Source organism: Dromiciops gliroides, chromosome 2 (assembly GCF_019393635.1).
Source record: "Dromiciops gliroides isolate mDroGli1 chromosome 2, mDroGli1.pri, whole genome shotgun sequence".
In the NCBI taxonomy this organism is placed as follows: domain Eukaryota; kingdom Metazoa; phylum Chordata; class Mammalia; order Microbiotheria; family Microbiotheriidae; genus Dromiciops; species Dromiciops gliroides.
In genome coordinates, this window is record NC_057862.1 from 20,487,697 (window position 1) to 20,509,459 (window position 21,763).

The 21,763-nt window shown below is 40.2% G+C and overlaps 1 protein-coding gene across 1 annotated transcript in view; it reads right to left on the minus strand.

Moving 5' to 3' along the window:
• Positions 1-21,763, minus strand: part of IPMK (inositol polyphosphate multikinase) — an 88,006-nt gene that overhangs the window by 53,398 nt on the left and 12,845 nt on the right. Inside the window, exon 2 of the mRNA XM_043989756.1 lies at positions 3,045-3,130. Coding sequence (XP_043845691.1) covers positions 3,045-3,130 — 86 coding nt within the window. The remainder of the gene's footprint in view (positions 1-3,044; positions 3,131-21,763) is intronic.

Genomic DNA, 21,763 nt, shown 5'->3' on the forward strand with positions numbered 1-21,763 from the left:
AGGACTGGAATGCATAGAATGATATTCCAGAGAGCAAAGGAACTGGGACTACAGCCAAAAATCACATACCCAGCAAAACTAAGCATCATCTCTTAGAGGAAAAAATGGAATTTCAATGAGAGAGAAGACTTTCAGGCATTTGCTATGAAAAGACCTGAATTGAATAGAAAATTTGACTTTCAAATACAAGACCCTGGAGAAGCATAAAAAGATAAACAGGAAAAAGACTTCATGAGGGATATTAAAAGATCAAACTGTTTATATTCCTACATGGGAAGATAATACTTCAAACTCATAAGAACTATCTCAGTAAGGAATTCAGAGGACACAGGTCTGAACTGAATACGAAGGGATGATATCTGTAAAGCATTTATATTTTGTTCTTTATGAGGCAGACAGGGTGGGGTGTCTTATGTCTGGGGTCAGATTTGGGCTTGGGGCCTCCTGGGTCCAAGGCTGGTGCATTGTCCACTGTGCCACCTAACTAACCCATGATGACATCTTAAAAATAGGGTTGAGATATAGGAGAAATAGACTGGGGGAGGAGGATGGGAGAGATGGTCTGGGGAGAGGTTGTTCACATGAAGGAAACAAGAAAAAAGGTTATGGAGGGGAGGGGAAGAGGGGGAAGGAATTGGGGAGTGAGTGAACCGTAATATCATCAGAATTGGCTCAAAGGACTAACATACATACTCAAGTAGGTATAGTAATATATTTTTGCCCTGAGGGAGGAGAGAGAGATAAGGGCGGGAAGGGGAGGGGAAGGAGGGAAGGGCAGAGTGGGGGAGAGAGGAGTAAAAAGCAAAACACTTTTGAGGAAGGTAAAGGTGTTCTACATTATTGCACAAGTATGACAATATTGAATTGCTTGATTTCATAGGGAGAGTTGAGGAGGGAGGGAGGAAGAAAATTTGGAACACAGAATTACCTCAAAGACCTTAATCTCAGAGTGGGCTCAAGGAGGGAATAACATTCACACCAAATTGGAAGGAGTAATCTATTTAACCCTACAGGAAAGTATGAAGGGAAGAGGATAAGGAAGGAAGGGTAAAAAAAAGGGAGTGCAGAGTAGGGGAGGGGACAGTCAGAAGTAAAATACTTTTGAGGAGGAAAAGGTTAAAAGAAGATGGAAAATAGAGTAAATGTCACGGGAAGGGAGTGGGATAGAGGAAATAAGTTATGATGATTGATTATAATGGCAAAACGTATGGTACCTACTTTGCTGGGCTAATATGTAGAAAATTCTTTGTCAAGTTTAAGGTACTTTATTCAGGTTATGAATAAGGATTTTCAGGATACTATCAGAAAAACCTGGAAAGACCTACATGAACTGAAGCAGAGGTGAAATGTACTATATACAAAATAACAGCAATAGTATAAGATGATCTGCTGTGAAGCATGTGGTTATTTTCAGCAAGGCAATGATCCAATAATGACTCTGAAGGACTTATGAAAATGGCAACCCACCTACAGAGAAAGAAGTGATAGTATCTGAAAATAGATGCAAACACATTTAAAAAATTTTTTTTTCCTCTGACAATTCCTCAATCTGAAGTTTGGGGTTTTTTTTTACTGTTTTCTCTCACAAACTAGCTAATGTGGGAATGTTTTCCATGACTACTCATGTATGACTTATTTTGAAATGCTTGAGTTCTAGTGGGTGGGGGATGGGAATGGAGGAGAGAAGTTGGAACACAAATTTTTTAAAAATTGATGTTAAAATTTGTTTATGCATATATTTTGGAAAATAAAATTCTATTCAATTAAAAAAAAAACAAACCTCTTGTGACTTCTGGCCTACCCTGCACAGCACCTCCTATGTGCCAAGCACTGTGCTAAAGACTTAACAAGCGTCACCCTGTTGGCCCACAACTGCCCTAGGAGTTCCTCTGTTGCTCCTATTTTACAGTGGAGGAAACTGAAGCCATTTGAGGCCAAGTGACTCGCCAGGGGACACAAGTGTCAGGGGACAAGTGTCTGAGGCTGCATTTGCAAGGTCTGCCTGACTCCAAGTCCAGCTCTATCCAGGACACGATGGATCACACATCTTCTGAGAACCAATGGAACTTCACCGAGATACGTGTGTCACCAAACCCCAACCCCAGGTGAGGGGAGTTCCATCTGCTAAGGGGAGACCAGCCACACCAACAAAGTCACTTGGCTTAGAGAATGAGAACAAGGGAACCTGGTGAGATCATCTATTCAATCCCCACCCCCTGCGCCCCTGCCCATGCCCAGTTGTCCTAGATCGAAGATTGGAAAGAAGACAGACTTATTCACCATCTAGGGCTTGTCCTGTCCCGCTGGAACAGAATCTCCTGGAGGGGAGGATCGTCTCACTCTTCTGTCTTGGTGCGCCCAGCCCCTGCAGGCAGCAGGCGCGTAGTAAATCCTGATCGATTTCACCCTACCTCCCTCTATTCATTTTCATTCCCAAGATGGCATTTATTTCAAAGCCCTTGGACAATCACGTGTGGTGGCAGAGCTTGACTAAGACCTTGCTTCCCCCTCTAGAGCTCCAGGAATGGAGGCTTCCATCTTACAAGTATCACTATATATAACCATAAAACTACATAAACCCAAGTTAAAAATAGGTCACTCAAAAAAAAAAATCGATTCTGAACTCCTTCACCACACACAGAAAAGTGCCCCAGGAGACCTGGGACGATGAGCTTCAGGTGTCATTCTAATCATCGATTTCCTCCCATTACTAACATTCAATACTCCCTCCCATTCTGCTTCTGGAGAAAAGCTCTCTAAGATGAGAGGGGTCATAAAGTTCAATTGCTTCCCAAGGCCCCATGACTTCTCCTGACCACAAAGATCATTAAAGGCTCAGCAGGAACAACCTATTGGGCGTCTCCTCCCTCTGACCCAACAGACCAAACCACCGGGCTCCCGGACATGAGCTACCCAATGCAGAATCCTGACACAGGAGAAGGCTTCCTTTGTGGCCCAAATAACATCCTTCAAACGGGCGAAGGAAAGGCAGTTGGAAAGATTCTCTCCAAACTACAAACTGAGTCCCCTCCAAGGTCTCTTACTGTGCTGTAGAAATCCAGCTCCCTCGGGCCTCGAGGCGGCGGCTGCAGCTGCTTCAGGACTGTGCCATCTGGGTGCTGCAAGATGCCTAGGAGGTAAAAGACAAGGCTGTCAGCAGTTTCGTACCCACCTATTTATTTGGCTTTCGTGCAGAGATCTGCTCCTGAGCAAGCAAACACACCATGTCTATAAATCTCATCTCTTCCCCACCGATGTACATTTGTATTTTGGGGTTCTTTCCAGGAAGAAATATTCAGAAGTGTGATATCAGGGGCAGCTAGATGGCGCAGTGGATAAAGCACCGGCCCTGGATTCAGGAGTACCTGAGTTCAAATCCGACCTCAGACACATAACACTTACTAGCTGTGTGACCCTGGGCAAGTCACTTAACCCCAACTGCCTCACTAAAACAAAAAAACAAACAAACAGAAGTGTGATGTCATTGTCATACAGCACCAGGACAGGAGCTCCCTCCCCCGACGCACACCAGCAAATGGACAGTTACTGAAGAGACACAGCCCTGAGACATTAGAGGTCAAATCAACAGTGGTTGGTAGCGATTGGTAGGTCAGTGGCAGGATTTAAACACAGATATTCCTAACTCTGGGTCCAGGATTGCATCCGCTAGGCCAGAGTGAGTGCCTTACCCGAGTGACTTCACTTGGGGTGTATTTTTGCATGCTAACCTCCGTTCCTAAAACTGTAATTATCAGTGATCTGTAAACAAGTGGATTAGGGGAGCTATACTGTTTTCAAAAGCCAGTGAAGGGGCCAGCTAGGTGGTGCAATGGATGAAAACACTGGTCCTGGAGTCAGGGGGACCTAAATTCAAATCTGGCCTCAGACACTTGACACTAGCTGAATGACCCTGGGCAAGTCACTTAATCCCAATTACCTCACGCACAAAAACAAAACAGAAAAAAACAAATCAATGAAAGAAAGCTGTTTCTCTTATAAAGGCTCTTACATCCCATTTGAATCTCACAGAAATCTTATTGTCTGGTGAACTGGTCTTATCCCCACTTTACAGATGAAGCAAATAAGGATTGGGGGAAAAAAACTTCTTTGCTCAAGTATTTACTCTAGGTGAGGCAGCTATTAAATGTTAACAACCATGACAGTCCTCCCCCACTAATTTTCGTATCATTATTATAATTAAGAGTTCACCTATTAAAAGCAATTTAAGTATTACAAAATGCTTTCCGTATTCTCTCCTTTGAGGTAAATGCTATTATTATCCCCATTTTGCAGGTATGGAAAGAGGCAAATAGAAGCTATGTGACTTGCCCAGGTTCACACAGCTAGAAGTGTCAGAGGCAGAATTTGAACTCAGTCCAACACTATCACAATATGCTTCCTGGTTTCCTCAGAAAAGGCAGCCAGTAGATAGAGAGTGTGAAGAAAAGAGGAGGTGGAGGCAAGAGCTATTAGGCAAGCCACTGGAGGTAAATGGGAGGAAGAAGATCAAAGACAGAAAACAAGTGTTTCCTTCCTCTATCCTTAGCCAGAAGAAATCAAGTCAACTCAGCACAGGGGAAGCACCAAGGCAGAAAGTTTGAACATGGCAGACACTGTCAGGCACAGGCACAATATCTGTTGTTTCTTTCACTTTGTTACGGGAGGGTACAAAGGCGGTGATGAGGGGAAAGCCAGGAGCACAGGCTGTAAAACTAAAAGACTGAGTGTATGGGGTGTTCAGGGAGGACCAGCACACGTCAGGTGGGAGGGCTTGCCAAGCCCTTTCCAGGGCTGCTCATCCCCCCCCTTTGGTGCCCACCTGTCCCCCAACTCTCCCCTGAGGCTCCAAGAAGCTGAAAGCATATGCAGAGGCCATACCCATCTTGGCAGACGGGCTAAACCAGGGTGAAGGTAAACTGGGGGCCTCAAGCCTATTGGTGAAGTTAGGGGATGTCTGCCCTAAGCCTGTGAAGACTTTCCCCAGCTGACTGGGTAGATGAGATCAATTTGTTCCAATGACCGTGACTTACAGCTTGGTCACACTCCAAGGTCATCCACTGCATTCCAGGCCATTCACTGTCCATCATCTTGACTTTTGTCTTAGGGGGCAGCTAGGTGGTGCAGTGGATAAAGCAATGACCCTAGATTCAGGAGGACCCGAGTTCAAATCCGGCCTCAAACACTTGGCACTTACTTACTAGCTGTGTGACCCTGGGCAAGTCACTTAACCCTCACTGCCCCACCAAAAAAAAAAAAATTTGACTTTTGTCATGCCACAGTACTTTGATGACCCCGGAAGAGAGAATGAGGCTGACTACTTTGTGCAACTCCGCCTCTCATATCCAATTCCCATGCAAGTTAAGACATCACGCTGTGATGACACCGGTCATCTTCCAAAAGGAAAAGAACCACCAGAAAAGTCAATGATAACAGAAACAGGAGATCAAATCCACTACAGAAAGGAAGGAGCAGGGGATTTTAGAAACTGCGTAGTGAATCAGTGCACAAGTGTTTACTGAGCACTTGCTAGGTCTAAAGAGAACTTCCAGCTCTGGATTAATGATCCAATGAGTCAGCACTGTGCTATGTGATATGGATACAAAGATAAGTGATTATCCCTGCCCTGGGGAGTCACACCCACCAACTACTAATGTGTAGATAAGTCTCAAAGATTTGGTATAGAGAAGGATAAAAACCTATAAGATGTTTTCTCCTTCAGAGTTTTTCAGCATTAAGAAGGCCCATTGATGCTCTCACAATTATGTATCCTCTTCCATCATTCCACTCCTCTGGGAAGGTACTCCAGCTACAATTCTGCTGCATGCCTTTCTACATCTAGAACTCAGATGTTGGAGACCAATATGGAGCCTCTACTGTCCTTGATGATGAAAAGAGTCAACTCCTATTTTCACCTTCAGATTCCTCAGGTGGAAGCTGAGTTGAATCACTTGCCAAACTTTCTTTAAACTGGTTTTACCTTTCAATGATTCTCTGCTTTATAAGTAATACTTCTTATAATCATCTATCAAGATCTAACTCTTCTCAGCAATACAGTGATCCAAGATAGTGCCAAAACACTCATGATGGAAAATGTTCTCCATAATGCAGAAAACTATGGCATCTGAATGCAGATTGAAGCACACTATTTTCACTTTTGTTGTTGCTTTGTTGTTGTTTTTATTGTTTATTCTTTCTTGTGATTTTTTTCTCTTGTTCTGATTCTTCTCTTACAACATGACTAATGTGGAAATATGTTTAACATGATTCTAATGTATAATTTGTATCAGAATACTTACTGGCTTTGGGAGGGGGGAAGGATAGGAGATGCTAAAAAATGCTAAAAAAAAATCTTTACATGTAATTGGAAAAAAAATTTTAAATAAGACACTTAAAAAAGAATTAAAAAAAAAAAACGAGTCCTTAGAAAAGAACTAAGACACAATCGTTTGATGAGTATTTTATGTATTGTATTTGTTGCCAAACAATGCTTTGGCTTTATTCACTGATAGCTATATAACTGCCAAAAAAAAATCATCTGTCAATCCTCCCATGTAACATTTTACCAAGAAGTTTATATTGAAAACTGGTGTTGCCACAGGCTGTCATCGCTATCACCTTGGCAAGTAAGTCAACTGTTTGCTGACCTAGGCTCTTTTGAGGTCCTTGTAATGACAACTGATTCAGTTCAGTTAAACTTCCTTACAAAATTATAATTGGTGTTAATGTCAATTACCTATTTTTATTATCAACTCCTTGCTTAAATAGTTCAGGAATGAGTTGTTTCAATTGCAAGCCATATTTTCTCTCATTATTATTCTTTCTTCTAGCTTTTAACTACTACTTAATTTTTGCTTTAGCAAAGTGGTCAGAGTGTAAAACAGGCAACTGATTCAGATGACTCCAATAACAGTAATGAAATCAATTTCAGTTTTGTGTTATTATTGGTTCTCCTCAGTAGGTTCTAGGTCTAGGGCCAACTGATTTTTCCACAGAAAGTATATATGATGACATGCAGCTTCTGTTTAGTCTACAAGTCTTTGGCTTCTCATTCCTTCTTCCTGAATCATGTTTTCCATCTTATTCCCATCTTTGCATTAGTTGAAGAGAATCGAAGTTTGTTGATTTAACTTGGAAATTCTTACTGAATTCTTTATACAATTCCTCTACCCCTTTACACTCTGTAACTGATGCAAGAGGAACAGAGGAATCAGGGAAACAATCATTCCAAAATGTTTTGTTTTACCATTTTTCATCATCCTTGTCTCCTCTGGGAGATAGGAGATCACAAGAAACACATAAGGTGTGCTTACAGTACTGACATGAAATAGGACAAGTATATGATGTTATGGGAAGCTCACATTCACCAATATTCACAGTAGTGGTATACTGTTTCTCCTTCACTTTGGAAGAAGACCAATGACATGGGTGATGTCTTCACTTGCACAGTGAGTTCAGTGAGGCAGAGTTGCACAAAGCTGTCAGCCTCACTCTCTCCTCCAGTCAGTCACCAAAAGTCCAGTGGCAAGACACAAGTGAATGACCTTCCTTCACACCTTCAATGTCTGACCAAGCTCTAAGCACTCTAAAGAGCCTGCTTCTGCCACCTTCATGGTCATGGGACCATCCACCCATTCAGCTGGGGGAAGTCTTCACATGTTGGGGTGGGACACCCTCCTAATTCACCAACAGGCTTGAGGCCCCTCCCTTTCCCTCAACATGGTTTAGCCCGTCTGCCAAAATGGTTTACCAGGGTGTGGCCTCTGCACATGCTACAACTTCTTGGAGCCACAGGTGAGAACTGGGTGACAAGTGGACACCAAAGGTGAATGAGCAGCCCTGGAAAGGACTTGACAAGCCCTCCCACCTGAGGTTCTTCTAGTCCTCCCTGAACACCCCATACACACCCTTTTTTTTTTTTTGATAGAAAAGTGGCAAAGTAGATGCCACCAGGATCATGGCTAAATAAGTTATGATTGGTACATGAATGCAATGGCATTATCTCTGTACCGTAATAAACAATAAATATGAAGCATGGAAAGACTTGCATGAACTGATGCAGAGGGGAGTCAGCAGAGCCAAGAAGACAATATACACAATGACTACATCAGTTAAGTGGAAAAAATAAGCATCACAAAAGTGAATTTTGCAAAATTACAATGAACAAGCATGTCTTTAGGGATAAGAGAAGACAAACCCAAGCCCACACCTTTGCAAAGGTGAAAAGGCACAAAGGTGTGGAACACTGCTATTATCTTCAGACCTTTCTCATGTAGTTTTAGTTTTACAAATTTCTTTTTTCTTTTAAAAATATCATTTCTTGCTAGCGGTATGCTGTTGGTGGAGTTGTAACTCCTCCAACCATTCTGGAAAATGATTTACAACTATATCCAAAGAGCCATCAAACTAAGTATACCCTTTGAACCAGAAATACCACTACTAGTTCTGTCTGTATCCCAAAGAGATACAAGAAAAAGGAAAAAAACCTTTACTTACAAAAATATTTAGAGCAGCTCTTCCTGTGGTGGCACAGGATAGGAAATTGGGGGATGCTTATCAATTGGGGAATGGCTGAACAAGTTATAGCATGTGATTGTGATGGAATACTATTGTGCTATAAGAAATGATGGATGGGGTGGTTTCAAAAAAACCTAGAAAGACTTATATGAATTGATGCAAAATGAGGTAACCAAAACCAGGAAAATATTATATATAGTAATGGCAATCATGTTAACAAAGATCAACCGTGAAACACTTAGTTACTCTGTTCAAGACGATGGTCCAAGACAATTCCCAAGTATACATGATGAAAAATGCTATCCACCTCCAGAGAAAACTGATTAACTGAGTACAGACTGAAGCATATTTTTTTCACTTTGTTTTTCTTACAATGTGGCTAATATGGAAATGTTTTGCATGACTTCACATGTATAACTGGGATTATATTGCTTGCCTCCTCAAAGGGGGAGAGAGGGGAAGGGAGAGAGAAAATTTGGAAAGAGTGTTAAAAATAATTTTTTTAAATCTAAATATATTATTTGTTAGGTGGGGTGGCTCTCTGAGAGGAAAGGGAGATACTAGGAGAAAATTTGTCCATGTAAAAATACATTTCACTGGTGAAATGTATTTTTTAAAGTAGACCCCCAAAAGCTTCATGAATCACCACATGAAAGCTACACTATTAAAAGTCTAAATTCATCATTATTGCTACTTCAACCACCAAAAAGATTAAAACTAAAAGGTATTTCATCTTGCCAACTAATGCCCTTAACCAGTCAAGATAGGAAATTAGTTCAAACCTTGCCCCCTGGGACAGCTAGATGGCGCAGTGGATAGAGCACCAGCCCTGGATTCAGGAGTACCTGAGTTCAAATCCAGCCTCAGACACTTAACACTTACTAGCTGTGTGACCCTGGGCAAGTCACTTAACCCCAATTGCCTCAACAAAAAATAAATAAATAAATGATTTAAAAAACAAAAACAAAAACAAAAAAAAACCCTTGCCCCCAAAATGAAGCAAGCACACCCTCATTAAGATATAATATGTAATCCCATAACAGATCACATCTTTGTAGTCACATAATCACTTAAAGGTGTGGAGAATACAAGAACCCACTGTGCTCTCTGTATACTGACTACCAAAAACCACCACTTCGAAGGCTCTCCTTCAACAAGATGTTTCTCCTCACGCACACAAATCTAAATGATAAAATCCCTTTATAGATAGAAGAGATAATGGAAGATTAATTCTAATAGAAAGATGAGTCCCCTCCTGATGCTCCTGTTTATGGATGACTGTCCTTCAAGCCCAGGAACATGGGACTGAAGTATAGTAAATGAGAGTACAGTAAATGAGATCTATAATAACTCAAAAGAGTTTTACCTATCTATTCAGGAAAAACCCAAGGGCATAAAGAATAATTATTGTCCAGACTACAATATGCAAGTAGATAAGACATCAACACCTTGTGAGAATTGGAATGACACCCCCTGCTGGGAGGGACATTGTGAGCTCTGGCCTGAAAAGAAACCATGTGACTTTAGCATCTGGAAGTTTGCCACCCAGTGGGTCCTGTCAATCAGAGTTGCCAACCAATTAGCTTAGAGGTGTGTGTGTGTGTGTGTGTGTGTGTGTGTGTGTGTGTGTGTGTGTGTGTGTGTGTGTGTGGTTTCCTGTTTCAGAGGAGGCTTCTGGGAGGAGCAAGGCTTTTTTTCCCCGTTGCTGGATGGGGGCTTAGCAGCAGAGACAGGCAGGATAGGGAGAGCAGGCAAATCTCATACTTTATATCCATGTGGTTCTCTTTACTAACCCCTAATATACTTTAATAAATACTTAATGCCCAAAGATTGGTGCTAGGGGCAGCTAGGTGGCACAGTGGATAAAGCACCGGCCCTGGATTCAGGAATACCTGAGTTCAAATCCAGCCTCAGACACCTAACACTTACTAGCTGTGTGACCCTGGGCAAGTCACTTAACCCTCATTGCCCTAAAAAAAAAAAAAAAGACTGGTGCTATGTTTTCTAATTTAAGGCAACCACTCATTAGATTTTAGGCATCATAGCTAGAATTTTAGGCCCTTACAACCTTAAGTCTTGGATGACATTACAAATGGACAGGGTACTGAACACAAGTGGGCTGGGTGGCCTCTGGACTTTTAATGACCCTGAGGGTCTCCCTGAAACAAAGAATCAGGTTCCTAGTAATACTCTGCCAGGTATAAGTTATCAGACAAATGTATCAAAGGAAAAAAAAGATGGATTAATCACGAAGAGAGACAGAGATGACATGGACAGCCCTACTACTATCTTCTTGATATTGGGTAAAGGGGAGGAAGGCCTAGGAATGTTGGGTGGACCATTTAAAGAGGTCCTGAATGGAAGGTGGCAAGAGCTGCATGGGATGAGAAGGCATGAACAAGTAGAAACTGCCGTCATTGGACAGAGCATCCAAATCTAAGAGATCACAGTTCCGTGTTCTTCAGCAATGTGCTATGGTCTGTAGGTCATGGAACACCACCAGTGTTCAAAGAGTTAAAAGTGAAATCAACCAAAAGGAAAAGAAGTGAGCACCCACTGTGTGCCAAGCACTGTGCTAGGCTCAGGGGGTACAAAGAGAAAACTAAAACAGCCCCTTCTCTAACAGAGGAGGGAAGTACACACAGAATGTTTCCAAGAAAAAAAGTGACTGCAGCAGGTAGATGGGCACAACGAGCAGATGAAGCAATCAAGAAATGCCACTTGTGAAATTACAGTTAAAATAACTACAAAACATATCAAATACTTGGGAGTCTACCTACCAAGACACACAGGGGAACTACTAACATGAAGATAACTACTACAGAAATAAGACCAATATTGGTTACTTATGGGTATAATAACAATAAAATAGAAAAAATAACAGCACATAAAAAATTACAATATCTAAATTTCAGTACCACAAGATCTTAAAGAGCTAGAAAAATGAAATTCATAGAGAAATAAAATGTGACAAATATCAAGGAAAATATTTTTTTTTTAAAGTAGGAAAGAATACCATACTTCTAATTATACTACAAAACAGTAATCATCATTTGGTACAGTTAAGAAATGGGAGATTTCAATCAATAGAACAAACCGAGTAGACAAGGTAAAAAAGTAAATGAACCTAGTAGCCCCGTGTTCGCTAAAGCCAAAGCCCTGGGCTCCTGGGCTAAGGACTCACAATCCAACAAAAACTGCTGAGCAAACTGGAAAGCAGGCTGGCAGAAACTAGGTTTACACCAATGCCTCACACCATTTACCAAAATAAGGTGCAGATGGGTACTGTCCCAGACGTTAAGGGCAACATCATTAACAAAGTAGAGAAGTTAAAGATTACCTTTGAGGTCTATGAAAAAGGAGAGTTCATGACCATAAAAGGAATAGAGAGGATCACAAAAGATAAAATAGACAGCTTTGATTACATAAAATTTTTAAGATTTTGCAATAACAAAACCCGGGGGCAACTAAAACCCGAAGGGAAACAGGCAACTGGGGAAAAAAAATATTTGCAGCAAGTTTCTCTAATAAAAGTCTCACTTCCAATATATGTAAGAATTCGATTCAGATCTCTAAGAGCCATTCCTCAATTGTCCAAGTGGCCAAAGGATATGAACAGGCTGTTTTCGAGGGGAGAATTTTAAACTATCAGTAGCCACATGAAAAAAATACTTTAATCACTAATAATTAGAGAACTGAAATTAAAGCAACTCTGAGGTTGCACACCTTATATCCATAAAATTGGCAAAGCTGACAAAACGAAAATGATAAATGTTGGAGAGGCTGCAGGAAAACAAATGCACAAATGCACCATTGACATAGCTATGAATTGGCACAACTATTTTGTAAAGCGATGTGCAACTAAACCCTAAGTTACCCTTTGACCCCCATAATTAATAATAATAATCAGCATATACATAATACCTTAAAATTTGCAATGGGCTTAGATACCACTTCACCAGCAATACCAATACTAAAGCAATGCCTCAAAAGAAAAAGACCTAAATGTACAAAAATATTCTTAGCAGCTTTTTTTGTAGCAGGAAAGAACTGGATCTACCCATCAATTAAGGAACAGATGAACACATTATGGTTTACAAATGAAATGGAATACAAATTATGAAGGAGGAAGTTTCAAAGAAACCTGGGAAGCCTTATATGGACTGATGAGAATTAAGTGAGCAGAACCAGCAGAACAATTTATCCACCAACACTGGAAAAATAACCGACAGCTATAAAAACTCCGAAACAATACGATTCCAGAGGAAGCATAATCAAGCATGCTACCTGCCTTGTGACTAAGGGACAGACTCAGGGTACAGAATACAAAACATTTTAGACATAGACAATGTAGAAATGTCTTTTGTTTGACCGTGTATAACAAGAGTTTTGCTTTTATTCGCCCCCCCTCCCCCGCCAAGGGAGGTAGGAAGAGAAAAGTAATTATTGTCAAATAAAAAAAAAATAAAATTTAGGTTTTTTAAAAGGTATCACTTAACGGGCAGCTAGGTGGCGCAGTAGATAGAGCACCAGCCCTGGAGTCAGAAGTACCTGAGTTCAAATCCGTTCAAAGTCTCTTAGCCCCAATTGCCTCACTTAAAGAAAAAAAAAGTTATCACTTAAATGGAGAAACTGCAAGTAGGCTTATTTAGCTAGACTGCAGAATTCATTGATAATGACTCACATTTAAGGTACTTTAAGGTTTGCAAAGTATTTCTTTCATTTGTTCATTTACATGTGTGTGTCTATGTATAAAATCTCATTTTCTCCTCACAACAATTCTGGGAGATAGTATTATCTTCATTTTACAGATGAGGAAACTGAGGCAAAGAAAGGTTAAGTGACTTGCCCAGGGTGAGAGCTAATAAGTATTGAAACTCTGGTACTCCAGGATAGATGTTCTATTCACTGGGCCAACCACCTGCCTGTAGGTAAGATAAGGAGTAATTTATTATCAATCCGAAAATCCTGGTTGGAGCTAGAATGCAAAGGGCTTCAAGTGTTAAACAGGAGTTTGTGAAGCTTTTGGAGCAGAGAAGTGTTAAGTCTCTCAGACAGGTTTTAGGAATATCAATTTGACAGGGACTGGGAATAGAGCAATTTGTTTTGCTTGGCTACATATTGATTATAAAAGTTTTGTTTTTATTTCTTCATCAGGGGGGAATCAAAAAATAAATTCTTGTTAATTTTCTTTAAAAGGAAATGAATTGGAAAGAAATCTTTTCAAGTTTGCCAAGAATTTTACATACATTTGAGCCTCACAACAACCCTGAGAGAGAGAGAGACTTACAGTGTGTGACCTCAGACACTTGACACTTACTAGCTGTGTGATCCTGGGCAAGTCACTTAACCCTCATTGCCCCACAAAAAAAACAACAACATTTAAAAAAGAAAATCAACAGAACTATCCAAATTTACAGCTGACATAAAATTCCCAAAGAAATTAACAAAGAAACTCAGATAATTAATAGTATCAGGATACAAAAATAATCCACAGGGGGCAGCTAGGTGGCGCAGTGGATAAAGCACCGGCCCTGGATTCAGGAGTACCTGAGTTCAAATCCGACCTCAGACACTTGACACTTACTAGCTGTGTGACCCTGGGCAAGTCACTTAACCCCCACTGCCCTACAAAAACAAAAAAATAATCCACAAATGATCAGCATTTCTATACAGCAATAACAAAAAAAAAAAAAAACAGAAAGAAAAATACAATTCAAAATAACTATACAATCAATTTTAAATATCAGGGAGTCAGACTACCAAGACACATACAAGAATTAGATAAATACAATTGACAGAAACAAAGACTGAATAGCTAGAAAGCTAATCACTACTCTGTATTAGGCCACAATTAGTCAAAAAGAATAAGAAAATTCATTTGGAAGATCCAATGGCCTTAGACTCTCAAGGGATATAATGAAAAATATATCTGATTGAAGGGGACACAGCATTATCAAATTTAAAACTAGACTACAAAGCAGTACTCACTATAACTACTTGGTACTGGTTAAAAACAAAAACAAAACAGAAAAGTAGGTCAGTGGAACAGACCAGAAAAGTAAGAAATAGGAAAAAAGTGTGAATAGCAAGCCAGTCCAATGCGAGGATTGGTTTGCTTGACTGCAGATTTGTGACACAGGGTTTTTCTTTTTTCTTTTTCCAACTAGGGGGAGAGAGGTGGGAGGTAAAGGAAGGCTAAAGACAGAGTTCCTGGAAAGGAAAGGAGGAAAGAAAATTTACAAACAGAAAAGAACATCATTGGATCTTTTTTTTTTTTAATTACACAGAAGAGAACATTAAGCCAGAAGGAATCCCAGGCAAACAAAATGGCTTGGAAGGACTTGCATTGAATTCTACTTCTTGTTGCTGTTGTTTGTCCTTCATTCTGGAAGAGGACCATGACTTGGGGGTGGGGATGGGGGGTGTGGGGGGTTGAGGTCATGACCTGCACTGAATTGGATTGAAGTGAGGGAGGGCTGGGCAAGGTCACCAGCCTCCCTCTCTCCTCCAGAGCCAGCTCGGTCCAGTATCAATATATACATCAGGATGACTGGAGATGGCCCTGATGTTTAAGGCAATTGGGATTAAGTGACTTACCCAGGGTCACACAGCTAGTAAGTGTCTGAAGTGAGATACTTATTATCTGTGTGACTGACCCTGGGCTAAGAAGCTGGACATAACCAAGGTTTGAAGTTTCAATCCTCTTTTTCTTTTCTCCAAAGTATATGGAAAAACTCACCTTGTTTAATGTGAAGTTCACGATAAAAACCACTTACATGGACATATATGTACATGTGTGTATTTAACATGTATTTGTATATTATAGGTAGGTATATACAGAAATACAGATAAAAATAGAGATATGTCTATAGAAAACACCAAGCTTGGCCTCAAAGAAGAGATGTAAGAAGGTCTCCCCATAGAGGACTGCTAGGTGGTGCAGTGGATAGAGCACTAGCCCTGGATTCAGGAGGACCTGAGTTCAAATCTGGCCTCAGATACTTACTAGCTGCGCAACCCTGGGCAAGTCACTTAACCCTCATTGCCCTGCAAAAAAAATAAAAATTTTTTTGAAAAAGGTCTCCCCATCTTCTGTGAAAAGGTGAGGAACTATAGGTGGAAGACACGGAATATAATGACATATTTTTACATACCACCAATATGTTGGCTAATTTCAATGAATTGTTTTTACCCTTCTTTTTATTTTTTTCTTATAAGGGGTGACTCTCTGGCAGAAGGGATTAAAATTAAAATGTGGGTGAAATAAAAATTTTAAATATTAAGAAAAATTAACATCAAAAACCCCCCAGTAATCCAGTGTTTTATAAACCCAAGAATGACATGAGAATCATTGGCTAAATTGTAAAGTAGTTTGGCAGAAATGTGGTTTAACACACATACCTTAGACCTCATGGTGCAAAACATCCCAACAGTCATGCAATTGAAATAGAAAAGATCAAATCATAGAAAAAGTTAGAAAGCACAAGCCCACGTACTTTGCATAACTATGATTAGAGGGAGAATTTTTAACCAAGCAAGGACACATTTAAAAGACAATTTTGACTACAAACAATGAGAACAGTTTCTGCACAAATCAAATCAATACAGAAACAGAACTGACATGGCAGTGTCTGAAACATACAGAACTGACAAAGACTGACCCAAAAGGGTGCCCAGAGAACCTTTACACAATAGAGGGCCAAACAATGTGAATGATTTTCCAATGGGGACTGATAACATACAAATGATCATACAAGAAGCATTCCCAATAACTAGCAAGAGAAATGCAAATTCAAATAAGATACCACCTCATACCAAACAAACTGAAAAAACAGTCAATGTTAAAGAAGACAGGGATCCGAACAACCTGAACATAAGTTAAAATTATGCAAGTAAATAAAATACCTAGATTATCTATACTCTGTGACCCAACAATCCCCTTACTGGACAGAGACCCCAAAGAAGGCAAAGATGGCAACAAAGGTCCAATAACTACTAATTATTTATGGCAGCTCTTTGTGGTAAATGAATACCCCTCAACTGGGAAAGATGTATGATTTAAGTAGACCTAGAAGGCAGCAAAGAGTGAAAGAGAGGCTGCTGGAGTCAAGGAAAATCTGGGTTCAAACTCCAACTACTATATACTTAGCAGTGCCACACCAAATGGGTAAATTCAAACCTAAGCTCCAGTTTCTTCATCCCAGTAGCGCCCATCTCACAAGGTGGCTGTGGGAAAGAACGACAGTGTATGGAAGGCAGTCAGTACGTGGAGTACAGTTACTGCTGCTGCCATTATGTCTCAGAATAAGGGGTTTCCAGAGACCAAGCCTCACAACGCTGGGAGCCAGGCACTGCTCTGCCTATTTCCAGGACGGCGCAGATGATCATAGCTGTTGTGAGTATACAACCACTGCCACATTTATTCCAGAACCTTTCAGCACGGTCCTCTCTACTTCCATCCCCACTGCTGAGAGGCGGTGCTCACCAAGTCTTCCGGCTTCAAGACAGAACTTGGCTCCCAGATGAGATTACTGACTCATCTCATTTCCCTTGCAACTTGCCTTTGTAAAGAGACAAGAAGAAACTCTATTATATCCGATACTTTCCTCCTGATGCGAAAAGGCGCCAACAGTTCTTGTTGAAACTTTGAGCCCTTCAAGAAGTATGAGTAGGTTACATAACTGAATAAACTATGTAAAAAGCAAAGTAACTGACAGAAGAACAAGGTGAGAGAATTCATAGTACATAAAAAATGAGCATCTTGGGGCAGCTAGGTGGAGCAGTGGATAGAGCACTGGCCCTGGAGTCAGGAGGACCTGAGTTCAAATCTGATCTCAGACCCTTGACACTTACTAGCTGAGTGACCCTGAGCAAGTCACTTAACCCCAATTGCCTCACCAAAAAAAAAAAAAAAAAAGAAAGAGAGCATCTCTAAATCGTTGTCAACAATAAAACTCATGATATTATTTGCGAGAAGGAAAAGAGGGAAGGCTATAAAGGTAATACTGTTACAGAGCATAAGGGAAAGTGGGAGATGCTAAGAGTAGTTACAGAGGGACAGCTGAAAGTCAATGAATTCAACTGTTACTCATTATTTAGGTATATAAATGGCATCAAATGCATAAGGATTCTTACATGGCCATGGGCTCTTGCTGCCACAACAATCACTGAGACAAATTCTTTCTAATCATAGATTTTCCCTTATATAAACTTTATAAATTTTATAAATTTATAAAATTTATAAATTTTACTTTAACCATTTTCTACTGTGTGGCACTGTATTCGATAATGTGAACTTGGCAAAGGACTTTACAGAGAAAACAATAGCATTAATGAAACATCTTTATACTTTGTTAATTCTAACTAATTCCAAAGATTCTGAAAATATAATAAATAATAACTACAATGTCATAAAAATATAGCATACCTAATGCTGTATAACTAAAAAAAATAGTGATGGTTCCAGAAATCCGATGATTCAACAAGGGACTAGGACAAAGAATTGTAAATAAATGGATCAGACTTGATCAATGTATATATCATTTGTATTTGCTTATTTTTGTCACAAAGGAGGGTTCCAATCTAGGGAGGTACAGGGGTTTGAGGAAGACTGAATACCAAAAAAAGCATCGATAAAGCCTTTTTAAAATTCTGAGACTAGAAATGAAATAGTTGTCACAGGAATCTAATTCCATTAAAATGTTTTCTAGCCAATTATTCAGCAAATGGGAACAGGAAATGACATCAGAAGTTGTTGTTACAAAAGTGAAATCACATTTTATAGCACCCTTTCTAAGAGTCCTAGAACTAATTACTGAAAAAGAATCTTCTAAAATAACTGCTGGATCACCCCTCACCCTTCCCGGCTCACCGCACTCTTCAAAGTGTCAGGGAGCACTGAATCACTGATCATTCATCTGAAGTCGCTGAGGCCTATTTTCAAGACCTACTTTCCCCACCTATTGTTTTTTTTTTAATAATCCTATCCTAATTCCTACCTTACTAAATTGGAATCAGAAATACAACTGTATTTATGACCAACCAATTTATCAATCGTTTTTCTAAAAAATTGTCTCCCTCCTTCAAAGCTATGAAAAAAAGTATATCACAACATCAAATATTACCACAAAAACACAGAAATTAAAAACCATGACTAATATTTAAATTACCTTCAAAAACTGAAATAACATTATCACATTTTACTGAATGATCAGTCTTATCTACAAAATTTACTCAAAAAATAAATTCAGTTGCCACAGCAAACCAAGAAATAAGGCTGGAATGAGGTCCTTTAAAACTAGAGTGGTTTATGACAGTAGGCCATAATTGTCGTACTTTGAATCTTAACAGTGTAATCACTAACAATTACCTGATAAGAAGCTGAACATTATCTAAGTATACTTTAATTGTGAATACACAAATCTAAATCCATAGTGTAAGAAATTTAATCACTAAATAGTTTCAGTACCTACAAGACTCAAGCTGAGTGCACAGCCATGCAATATAACTTATGAGGCAACTTTTATAATCTACTGGTCAGCAAACAGGTCTTGTCTAGGGGTCCTCCTCACAAAAACAATACAAGGAATGGGCAGGACCCTAGAGAAACTTGAATCTTGGCACATTGGAGGAAGCCTTACCCAGCATATGACTGTCCTAAAAAAAGGTAATGTTTTAATGCCTACGTTCAACCCACAAAAAAGGTAAGCAGGTAAAGAGAGTGAATAACAAGAACAAATTTAACACCCTAATTAAATTTTCAAACAAACCAGAAAAAATAAATTAAGAATAAACAGCACAAAGATTTGTGATCTACTTTATCTCTGAGAGAAATCAATATTGAGGATCTATTAGACAAAAAAAGGGTAAAGGGGATGGGCAAAGCTGAGTTTTTGCAATTGGAATCCATTCTGGAAGCAGATGCACTTTTACTACGCTGCTCTGAATAAGATCAACTTAGCTAATAGTTATTAAGCATGTGCACGTGCACATGCATGCACAAACACACACACATACACACTAGCATCTTTTGCTCCTACAGTGATTGCAGTGGAGCAGTGTCAGTCCCAGCAACAGAGAATAGCTTTTTGGACTGGTTATAGACATTAAGATGCAGGCTGGTACTCTGAGAACCTTGTCCCAGAAACCAACATGTAAGCAACCTACTAGAGGAACTGAGCCCTATCAATCTTGACAGTCCAGCTCTAAATGAAGCTTGGGCTACAGCCAAACAAAATGGAGATTCAGCCAAGGAGAAGAAGTCTCAACCAATTTTTGCTCATAACACATATCTAGGGACAGAGGGATTCAGCATGTCAAAAGGCTGCATGAAAGTAACTGCAGCTTATTTAAACCTCTATCTTTTGTAGAAGTTGAGGTACGAGGAACTTGATTAAGACCCACACCAATCTAAATCAATATTCAATTCAATTTACATTTGTCTTGTGCTTACTTTACACAGCACTGTGCAAAGTGTGGAAGCATACTGAAGCCTCTCCCAATTAATTTCTCCCTTCCGATACATATTGCAAAACAGTATTAGTACACTTTAGTCTTAAGCCTCATATCAATTCTGAAATAATGAAATTGTTTGGCATAATTCTTATTGTAGCCTTAGCCACTTTCTAGAAGGAGGGTCTGATCAGTCCAAGGATTTCTCCAGGAAGTGATTAATGATCAGAATGAGAAGGAGGAAATCTGTCTATAATTCTGTCTCTAAAAGTTTATCTCCTGAGTTCACCTTTGATCAAAAGGAGACACTTTAAACTCTAAGGCTTAGAGGGAGTGGTTAAAGAGGGTTGAATGGTTTGAAGAAAATGATTCTCCTGGGCACACCTATATTTTCAGTGACTATGGCTCTGTTTGGCGAGTCACATTGTTTGTTGAACTTGGAAGCTCTGTGACTATGTCCTATCTTATTACAGACCTTCCTCTTTGGGAATATTATGAAATGTAACTCAAAAATGGCTTGTGTGACAGATTTTCGAGGGCAAAATGAATCCCGTCCATTTGTATTTTCTCTCTAAGCAAACATATTGAGAAATATTAATAAATAAAATTGTCTCTGGAAGCCTTGTGCCCAAAATGCAGGCACTAGGAATACAAAGGGAAAATGGGAAACAGGCCCAGCTTTCCATTCTACGGAGGGAAGAAGAGAGCTCCGACACCCCAAAAGATCAGAAAGCACTTCCTGTAGGAGGTGCCGGTTGGGCTGATCCTCGAGCAAAGAATCTCATCAAAAAAAGTTGGAAAGCTCTTTCAAGGAATCTTGTATACGATAAGCTCTGCCCATGAGAAGGAGCCTTCAAAGCAGGGACTGACTGTTCTAGCGAATGCGATTCCTACTTGGAGTCAAATGTGCATGGTAGGGTCTTGTCCTCTCTGGACCTTTTTTGTGATAAATAAAAGAGCCAAGATCAATGCTTCTCCCAAATGCCGCGTGTCCATTCTAGAGTCTAGGTGGAAGAGGGATTCCAGAATCACAGAATTTTAAAGTTGGAAAAAAGGGCCTGTGGTGCCACTGAATCCAATGCAAGCCCCAAAAGAATTCTTCTAATATCCATCCTCTGCTTGGAGATTTCCGGTGATCAGGAAGTCAGCACCTTGAGGCGGCAGCCCTCAATAGTAGGAAGCTTTTCCTGCCAGACTTCTATCTGATTCCTGGTTCTTCCCTGGGAAGCAGAACAGGTCCAGTCACATGCGATCCCCTGATCCCCTCGAATACTGAAAAGACCACAAGAGGGGTACCCAGCCCCATCCATCCCAGTCTTTCAATCAACAATTAACAAAGCATAGATTAAGTGCCTACTATGTGCCAGGCACCTGGGGATTCAAAGACAAAAGAAAAGTTACTGATCCCAAGGAACCTATGGTCTATCAAGGGAAGGCAACCTACCCACAGACCAGTAGAAACTAAAGTCCTACAACACAGACAGAAGGGGAGCTCAGCTCAGCTCTCAAGGAAGAAGTCAGGAGAAAAGCCACTGCAGACACTGGGACAGCCAGTGCAAAGGCACCAACCTATGGACTGGAGCACCAGGCATGAGGAATAGGAAGGAGGCTGACAGTCTGGCTTTACAGGAGGAAAAAAGCCAAATGTGTAATGAGTCTGCACAGGTAGGGAACCAGGCCTCATGACAAGCACTCTTGACCTGCCCCATTCCTGTAACAGTGAGATTCTTGCTCCAGATTTCCTCTTTGTAGAGGGCCCTGAATTAAGTTCCAGGGCTCCGCAAAAATCATCCCA